The sequence below is a fragment of the Galleria mellonella genome, unplaced genomic scaffold (assembly GCF_026898425.1).
Source record: "Galleria mellonella isolate WM207_F2 unplaced genomic scaffold, CSIRO_AGI_GalMel_v1 utg329, whole genome shotgun sequence".
Classification (NCBI taxonomy): domain Eukaryota; kingdom Metazoa; phylum Arthropoda; class Insecta; order Lepidoptera; family Pyralidae; genus Galleria; species Galleria mellonella.
This window is the reverse complement of record NW_026442078.1, coordinates 561,542-571,982: the sequence shown is the minus strand read 5'-3', so window position 1 is coordinate 571,982 and position 10,441 is coordinate 561,542. Positions and strand designations below refer to the sequence as shown.

General features: G+C 30.9%; 1 protein-coding gene across 2 annotated transcripts; it reads right to left on the bottom strand.

Annotated features, from left to right (window-relative positions):
- Positions 1 to 82: 82 nt before the first annotated feature.
- LOC113511359 (histone-binding protein N1/N2) lies at positions 83 to 10,133 on the bottom strand. Of its 2 annotated transcripts, none has more exons than XM_026894994.3 (9): positions 9,965 to 10,133; positions 8,659 to 8,846; positions 8,439 to 8,539; positions 7,926 to 8,083; positions 6,737 to 6,833; positions 5,232 to 5,375; positions 4,667 to 4,741; positions 3,627 to 3,871; positions 83 to 1,178 (listed from the first exon to the last, which is right to left on the bottom strand). In XM_026894994.3, exons 2-9 carry the CDS (start codon positions 8,832 to 8,834, stop codon positions 993 to 995), a joined length of 1,182 nt encoding a protein of 393 aa, XP_026750795.2. In that variant the 5' UTR covers positions 8,835 to 8,846; positions 9,965 to 10,133; the 3' UTR covers positions 83 to 992. The 2 variants fall into 2 exon arrangements, with proteins under 2 accessions (XP_026750795.2, XP_026750788.2); XM_026894987.3 differs by having other exon boundaries at positions 8,659 to 8,834.
- Between the last annotated feature and the right edge of the window lie 308 nt (positions 10,134 to 10,441).

Sequence of the window (10,441 nt, the reverse complement as noted above, 5' to 3'; positions counted from 1 at the left end):
AGTAGCTATATATTTAGTGATAGATTTATATGCATAATGTTCTAGGATTAACGTTTTTTAAATTATTTTAAAAAATAATTCATTAATATTAAAAATTGTTTATTTATTTTTGAAAATTAACATATAATACATATTTGTGCATACTTCAGTATTGAGGATATTATAATATTAGGCGACTAAGTTTTATCGGAGAGTTATAAAAAAAATTATAATACGTTATGATTCGTGTAAAATAGGTTTTTGAACCTCCCTGAACAGTATTTCTAATGTAATAATTTAAAAGGATTCATAAAATAATCGTTAAAATAATCTAAATCTAGTTCGTACTAAATAACTCAGTCTGTTACTTGATTAGTGCTAGTGACCACAAAGGAATCGATGCGAAACAAGTACTCGTGTACTTTGTTGCGAGAATAGTTACGACCCCAGAGAATTGGATTCAATATACTGATTATTAAAATTTTATTAAAACAAATCGATTAATATACAATTAAAATTAAGTCAGGGTGAAATCGAAATCATTCGCGTCATTAAAGGGCATGAAACTGTATTTTCTTATTACAAAGGAATATAATTCGTAAATTGACAAAAAAAGCCCCTTATCCATAAAAATCGCAAACCTCTCGTAAACCTATTTTAGCTATTAAACTATTTTGTCTCTTTCTTTTATGCTAAATTCTCAATTTGAATAAAAGTGACAAAACTATAATAGATTTGTAAAAAGGTTTTTATTAATAATGATAAAAGAGTTAGTCTCCATAATAACTTGAAAGACGAACGCGTCGTGTTAATGTTAAAATTTTTGAAATGTTTTGTCGCATTTCGCCCATGTATTAATAAATATTTAGATTCCAACCTGCATATACTAATTTGAAATGCACAATTCCTTTGCCTCACGAGCACTTTCATCTTTTCCAAATAGTATCTGTACATTACAACCTCTAATACCAGGCATTAAGGTTCTTGGTTGTACAGATAGTTACACTCTAAATTCACGTGTTAACCCTTTTTGCTGCGGACGACTCGGCGTCGCCCTCGCTGGACTTCCGTTTCCTCTTGATAAGATGCGAGATGTCTGCTGCGGGTTTTTGTGATGATGTGCTGGAACTGGCGCCGTTAATGTGCGATGAGCCCTCTCCGTTTGCAGAACAAAGGGTCTCGCGTACACGTTTTATTGTCTGAAAGAAAGGATATATATTTTTATACGAGTTAAAAAAAGGTCCTTGATTGAACTGTATGAATAAATAAATGAATAAAAACTCTTGAGTGTTCCCTTCAAAGAATGATACAGATTACAAAGATGTAAACAAACAAAATGAAGAATTAATTACATAAAAGCAAATTATCTTGCTTTGATAAGTGATAAAACCGCCTATTGTTGCCTCTTTATAGAAGCAACAATGGGCGGCCTTATCACTAAATCTCTTCCTGGCAACCTTAGGATGGAAGAAAAATTGTGTCTGGTTAAGGCGTAACTACTGTTACTTATTTAAGTTATTATTTAATAAGACGAAAAAATGGCTAAAGATAAATTTCAAAAACTGTATTTTTTTTTTATTTTATTATTATATGTGTGTGGGAACCGATTTTGATATTTTTTTAGTCCAAAATATTTACTTCCATATCGATGTCATGCCAATTAAGTCTTTCTATAATCTTAATCTTAATGGTCGAGGGATAGGCAGCATCCCTCTCAAAATATCACCAAAAGGTTAACTGCGATTGCCGATGCGTCAAAAAACATGGCAGTATTGGCAAAACCCCCCTTATGAGAGAGGCCTACGTTCAGCGGTGGACAGTTAATGGTTGATATGGTATTGTATTGAACAGTATTTATTGGTTATCAAGTAACTAAAATGCCAGTAGGTCACTGGCTGATAGCAGTTTCTTTTTATACCAGTCAAACACATAGACTAGCAATGTGAACTATATTGCAGGTAGACTATTTTTTAGTTGCAGGTAGAGGTATTTTAATATATTTTTTATTCATTATTATTTATGATGTTAATAAATCTTGAATACATTTCAGTTTAACGACTTTGGTGGTTTACCTGATTAATAATAATTAATTATAATAATTCATTGCTTAATATTAAATTTTTTTTTCACCTACCGATGGTCGATAATTCGATTCACGCACAATACATTTGTATTCATATGTATGTTTGTATTAATTTGAATTTAGATTATAATTTTAGATTTATAATATATATAGAATATAAATATTTATAGATTTTAAATAAATTTTAATTTATTTAATTCGAATTATTTTTTATTAGTTTTCTATGTATAATATGTATACATATATATAAAGTAGTATATATAAAAATATTTAAATATGTCTATCAGTTATCTAGTAGTGACCAGAAAGAGACTGTACAAAAGTCGTTTGCTTGGGTACCTCTGTTCCATTCGTGTTTCTACCGTGAAGCGCTATGGCTGTGTTTCGGGTTTACTTACAGTTTTATAAGCATATTGCACACTAGCATTATTTCAAACTATTATTGGTAATTAGATTGTATTTAATACTATTTTTATTGCTTCTGAATGTATCTAATTTACAAAATTATCTTTTATATGAAATGCGTGTTAATTTTGGGTGATAATTTTCAATGATTAAAACTTTTCTGGTACACTCTAATATATATATAGTAATATGTATATATGTACATTACATAATGGCCAATTTATTTAATATTATTTGGCAAATAACAAATTTTATAAAAAAAAAATATATACATAATAATACAGTTATTTTATTGTTCAGTACACTGAATAATAAAACGACCACTTGGCCATTAATGCATTGGGATGGGGCCGAAATAAAAAAAAACAATGTTCGAATTTCAATTATTTTTATTTCAAATTCAATCACAATACAAAAATGGCCGTGTGGTACAAAACTTAATATTAACAGTTACACAATAACAGTCTCAAATTTAACTTACACATATTACGAGTATTAAAATGTCACTTGAGATTACTAAGGCACTTATATTGATTACTGGAATTCCTTACTTAAGACAAAAATCACAAAAACACAATTAGTTAAAAATACCAATAAAATATCACAATTACAAAATACTGAATTTGGCACATTTGCATATAGGAACTTATCATTTATGGAATGTTTCATATTTAATCAATTTATTATCTAAGTCTGGCAATCTCGTTCAGTCTCTCTTGTGATTTAAAGAAAATATGAGTTGGTGACTTAATATACACCTAATGCTAAGTTAATAACAATCATTTTGCATTGTCATGTAAAAAGATTTTTTTATGTGTACACCAAATTGTAGATGTATTGAAGCAATCTAACTTCACTAGTAGCTAAAAGTAAGAGTAGCTTTATTTATTTATCAGATACGCTTTTAAAAAATTGTCAATCATGATTTTTTATATAGTTTTAAAATGACAAATACTAGTTCATATAATAACTATTCAGTCCATTTTCGTATTTGAATATTACAATTTATTCAAATGCTTACCAAGAGGTGGGTTATTTAAGTAAAACATACATTCAATGAGCATTAAGCTTTACAGTCCACGTGGCGGAGATTCTTCTCCTTAAGCATCATACCGCGCAACATTTCTCTAGTCTCCTCTATACAATCACACGGTCTTACCTCAGCTTTATAATCCATCATGTCCTGAATTTTCTCCTGGATTTCAGGGAGCAGCTCCTTAAGCTCTTTAATCTCGCCCTCAACAGTGTAGAACGGATCGGCCGATGAGAATTTCTTTACGGTGGCATCATCTTTCGCTGCTGAAGGGTTCTCTAGCGTCTTGATGCGAGTTTCTAGAATGTTCGCCGCGTTTTTGAAGTGTGTTATTGCGTCCTCAAAATTAGATGCCAAGGAGTTTGCAAGTCCTGTAAATAAAATATATATTTAAAGTTGACTAATATTACTTTGACTGTCTAGTCCTGGCATAGAATGAGTCATCTTTTCCTTTCTTGTGAGTGTCATAAGAAGCGACTGAGAAAATTTAATGGCCAAGGGATGGGCAATAGTGTCCCTCTGGGAGGAAAGGGATTGTTAGTGATGGAGACTGAGAATTACATTGCTAGCAATATACCCAACCAGGTCGACCTCCTCGCGGTTCCCCCTGGAAACTATCATGGCTAATTCCTGATGAATTCATAATGATGGCCTAACTGACGTGTTTTCATTCTCATCTATCACCCTTCACTGGTGCTCCACCAGCGTATCCCGTTAGCGCAGGCGGGGTTACCATTCCATTTTCACCCATCAAAAAAAAACAAGTGTCCCTCTTAAAACATCACCAAACGCTAATTGTGATTGCTAACCCACCTGCCAAGCATAGCAACTACTGGCAAAACCCCCCATACGGGAGGCTAATGGTAAGCAGTAAACAGTTACCGGTTGATATAATGAACGATGCTATATATAGATACTACTATAATAGGTACTACTATAGTAGGTATTATTATGTTAATATTAAAGTTAAGTTAATATGTAGCGGCTGCATTTTAATTAGTGTATTCAGGGTGACAAGTAGTCTCCTTATGTCCTTCTTCACATATTATGATTTCATAATATCTAAAAGACTTAAGGAGTCTACTTTCATATCAAGATGAAACAGACACCAAATTTTAAGTTAAACCCTCGGGAACACAACAATAAAAAAAATATAGACTACTCACCAATTTGGTAATGAGTTTCAGCAATTCTCCTATCATCGCTATGGTAAAGTTCCTTTTGCAATTCCAAACAACTTTCTGTGGTAAAATAAAAAAATATATATAAATTAGTAAATATTATCTCAACCAAACAAAAAACTTTAAAAAATAACTGCCACACAATAAATAATAAAAACTATTTCTAGACAACGAAAGTTTGTGAGATCAACTCAAATTGTCACCGTGTAGCCTTGCCATACACCTGCCCTACCATGAAAATCTCAATAAAAAAAAAATCCCATGTCACGATCCCTGTTCATCACGTTCTCTCACACATTATCTCCGAAACCGTTCAATCGAATTTAATAAATGTATCAGTCTTTTCAATCTAAGTGGTAAAATAATTTTATCTCGATAAGTAGACTTAATAGGGGCAAAAACAGGAGAGTTAGAAAGTCGTCTTATAAAACAGGAATGATGACAATCGAATCAAATTAATTATTACAACAATAAATTTAAATTTCTCTAAAGTTTGGCTGAAAAGAAATATCCAAAGCCGTAATATTAAAAAAAAAAAAGTGGTACGCACGCATGTCGATAACGGCCTTGTCGTATGTCTCGCTCTCGAGCGCCACCTCGCCCAGTGCCAGGTGCACGTCCGCGAGCAAAGCGCGAGCCGCCACGCCGTCAGCGGCTTCTTCCGCACGCCGAGACAGAATGTTGCGCGCCAGGTCTGCCAACATCATGCGATACAATAGTTTCACAATAATCAAACACCATATTTAAAATACAGCTTGGCATAAACAAAGTTTTATTATTTACTAGCGGCCCATCCCGGCTTCGCACGGGTGGATATTTTTACAACATTTTAAAAAGTGGTTATTGTCACATAACGATAATAGTTGGACATATAATATTGCAAAGTTTTTTGTAGTTATTGATATTTTCTTCAATATTTTAGAACATACTTTTGTTCTATCATCAATAGTTTCCACAGTGCACGCGACGAAAGATATTTTATAGCACCTTGAGTAACGTTACTAAAGTTTTAGTAAGGATTCCTAATCTTTTCTAGCAATAAATATAGCCTATGTTAACTCACAGTGAATGTAGCTTTCTAATAGTGAAAGAATTTTTGAAATCGGCAAAGTAGTTTTTGAGTTTATTCATTACAAACATACATACACACAAAAATACAAATCTTTCCTCTTTATAATATCGTACATATATTACAATAATGTGACACATTTATACAATATACATTTTACTTTTATAATGTTTCTATCACAATACATGTCGCAAATAACTTATTTTGTGTTTTGGTTGTGACAGTAATCACACTACACATGGAGGTTTTTTTTTTTTTATACAATAATAATAACTTTACTACTTAAAAAGTAATATTTATTGAAAAGAAATATATGTCTGCTACTCTGTACGTATGGATTTCAGAAATAGGAAAACCAATAAAACAGATTAGATAGCGTATTAAGATAAAACATATACCAGTTTTTAAGTTAGACCTTCAGAAAAACAACAGTGCAAACCGTTTTGCAATTTGGTGCAATAGTTTTTACTTAATACCAAAACAAACATGCAGACATATAGATAAAATTCTAAAAATGATTGTTTTGTTTCTATTATTCTTATCAAGACCGCTCATATAAATTTTTCTTAAATATCTCACATGTACCTACAAACATTGTCTAATTAAAATTTTATTATGTTAATAAAATATTTTTATTCAAAGCGATATATATCATTTCTTTTGGTGAGATCATGAATACTTCTGAGAAAAAATCATTATCGTTAAACCAGTTCAAAATAATACTATTACTTAGGGGGGAAGGGATTGTTAGTAATGTGGACTACCAGTCCCATTGCTAGCAATATACCCTATTGGGTTGACCTCCACATGGTTGCTTCTGGAAACCATCATAATGAATATCAGGTGTATTCATCATGATGGGCTAACTGACCTACCTTTTCTTTCTCACTTATCATCCTTCACTGGTGCTCCGCCAGCGTATACCGTTAGCGTAAGCGGGATTACCATCCCATTATCATCCATTGAAAAAAAAAACTCTTACTTACCAAGCATCTCCCAGGCCAATTGCAAATTATCAACATCATCTTCATTGTCAAGGTTCACTTCAGATTCCTCATTTGCCTCACCATTATTGCTTGTACCCTAAAATAGGTAAGAACTATACTATACTAGCCATACTCCGCAGCTTCACCCTCATAAATTAGTACATAAATTATCCTATCTGCTGCAAGTTAGGATATTACCTACTTGTGTAATAAATTTCATTCAAATCCGTTCAGTAGTTTTTGCGTGGAAGACAGATATCGTCCATCCTGACAAACCTTTGTGTACAAACCCACACTTAAAATTGCTGACAAAATAGACAAGTAAAATAACATGTTTTTTATGCAACTTAGAATGGCAAACAAGCTGACGGCCCACCTGATAGAAAGTAATCGTCGCCTATAGACATAAGCAGTACCGTGGACATAACAGAGTATATTGTTTCACCCATGATATCTCGCATGTATTGCCTTTCCTGAGGACTCGGATGTTATTCCTCTATACTCTATAAATTCGTATATAATATCAAACATATTTCGCAAATCATACTATGTACTATTATAATTTTAATTTCCCATCTCACTATTTCACTACAGAACTATATAGGAAATGGGACGTGCTAACAGTCAGACAAACATTTATGATTTGATTTGTAGTAATGAATAAATAAATAAATAAGTACTTTTATAATTGTGAAAGTTTGTAAAAATATTTTATGTATTTTTCACACAAGCAAAACTGTGGGATACAGCATGTCTTTTATGAACATGATAAATGTTTGTTATATAATTTTTTTTGTCGAAATAAAGAACACGATCGAAATTAATAGAAATATCCGACCAGTATGGGTTGGTGATATCGGAATGGGTAATGACTTTTATTCATCCCTTAATGTCCTAAAGAACCCAACATATATTGGAGCGGTACCAATATTATCAATGCCTAATCTTAATATATTTACAACTACAATGTTTTTCTAATAATAGATATTGATATTATTAGAAAAACATTGTAGTTTTCCACAAAAAAGTGTTACAATCAATACTTAACTGCTTTTAAAAGGTTAATTTTAAACTTGTTTTTTTCTCATACAATTTGTTTGTTTCTTTGGAATGATGACTGAAAATTCATTTTTTAATCCTAACAGATGTTAAATATAAATAATATATAACCTAATATTATTTTACTCACTGGTTCATCACTGTCCCCTGCAGCAACTGTGCTGCTACCAGGCTCTTCTTCTTTTGTGGTAGATTCGGCTTCAATCTTCTCCACCTCAACTTCCTTGTTGTTCTCAACATTTTGTTCTGCTTCTCCATTCTGGTTCTCTTCACCATCGTCAGCACCATCTTTAAAATATAACAACAAATTAATAAAAAAAAAAATTATTAAATCATGTTGCAAAATTTCGCCCTAATTTAGAAATTCCACAAATAACTAGATTTCAGATGTTATCAAATCTATTTTGAACTATTGAACTACTTCTTTGTCTTTTTTGGAAATAAATTTTTACTTAGTAATTCATAAAAAAACATCCAATATTAAATAAACTTAGATATTGGAATATTATGTTTATCTTTTTAAGATAAATTCTTAATTTAAAAAGAAATAACACAGAGAAAGCTAAACTTAAAAAATGATAAAGCAACAGTTAAAAATTTGGTTTATTTTTATATAAAAAAAAATTTACATGTTTATACTTACCCTCATTCTCTTCATCATCCTCAGGATTTCCAGTTCCTGGCATACCATCTCCAAGGACACCACTCTCTTCTCTGGACAAGCCAAGAAGTGCTTTACCATACCTATAAAAGAAAAACACACTTATAATTCTAAAATGGAAGTTTATACATAATTTTTGAAATAAACTGTGAAATAATAGCATTTCATCTTTGATAATGATCCTATATAAATATAATTTTACCATAAATAAGCCTCAGCACACTGATCGGCCATATCACCATGCTCCTTAGCGAGGGCCTCACAAGCCTTAGCTAGGACACCAGCTGCAGAACTGAAGTCTCTTACAGCAAGATGCCGCCGTCCTGCTGCTAGCAACTCTGATGGAGATGAAGTTGTTACTTCCGGTACATCTGCCATCTGTGAAAAATGCTATTATGAGCTGATATAAAGTTATATATTAACTTTCTGATTGCATGATTAATGGTTTATAAGAGACATGAATTAATGTGATCATTTAGGTAAAGTTATTCTGTACATAAAACCAAACAACTTTCAAAATTCATCATTATATTTTATTTTTTATCACTTTTATTCTTGTTGTTTTACTGCTACCATAATCATTTTGAAAAAAACAATAAAGAATATATAGGTACTTTATTATCCAATTTATTGCAAAACATGATTAAAATATAAAAATACTTATATATTTTTTTTATACAAATCACATAATCTTAAATGACAGGTTAAAAATTTAAGAATATTACTGAAATACTAATCTAGCAACTAGTAGGTCAATGGAGTAGATGCACTCATAATACTTAGGGATAGTCAAACTTGCATCTCTCAGCTATATAAATCATTAATTCCCATTCAGTTACACCATGAAAGACAATCTGGTGCTTTAAACTAGAAATTTGTTAACATGCTATGCTATATGGTACTTATATCTATCATGTTTATTCAAACCAGGTAGAAAAATATCTCCTGATAACATGCAGCTTTCTGTTCAGGAATTATGATGCCTAAAAAAATAACCAGACACCAAAAGTAATAATCTGATCAGTGGATATACAAAAACCTCAAAATTACAACATCCTTTTTCTTAGTATTTGCTAACATAAACTCAAAAATACATAACCAGTACCTAATAGACATTCAATTTATATACCAAAAAAGAGACAAACCGAAAGCATAATAAAAACCTTCAAATTCGATATAGATGATATTCTGATTATTACTATTAATATTCTGTGATATGAAAATAATTAAACATAAATATAATTGTAATATCAAAAAAATTCACGCAAATAACGGTCAACTACTGATACATAAATAATGCACTCGCTGGCCACGTGTCAGCGGTCCTTTCGAATAATATAAAACAATATTGCAAAATTATCAGAAAACCTTTAGAAATGTTTTTACAATTTAGAAATTCAATAGGTACATAAAATTAATGTACCACCTACTGAATTTAAACGACACTCTGTGAAGAAATGTTAAGCATCACAATTACCGATTATTTAAACTAACAAATTAATACTCACAGTGATATGTTTTTTTATTATGAAACTAGTTGGTACACAGTGAAAGTTTTACTCGTTTATAAAAATCACAGAAAAACAAAAATGGGTTATATGAATAATGGTAATTAATTAAAAAATTGGTAGCAGCGGCGGTATTATAAGATTTCCAGTTATGAATGAAATGCAAAATAGAAAAATAAAGTTAGTGTCGCCATCGACAATATTTAAAATTTATTTAATCAAAGAAAATAAAATTCTAAATTTCAACATTAATTTATTAAAGATACGTATATCTATATGGTTTAAAATTAAGGACTTCCACTTTGTATTTTATATAAATCAAAATTAAATTCTTTGATAAAAACGTTCAACTTAATCTTATCGAGAAAATAGGCCTTGATAGTTGGCAACATTCTATCAGTTAGCTGTCAGTCTAACGTAATTAAGGTTGATTTTCAAAGATTTCTGTTTATTTCCTCTAATTAAAATTATTATTTT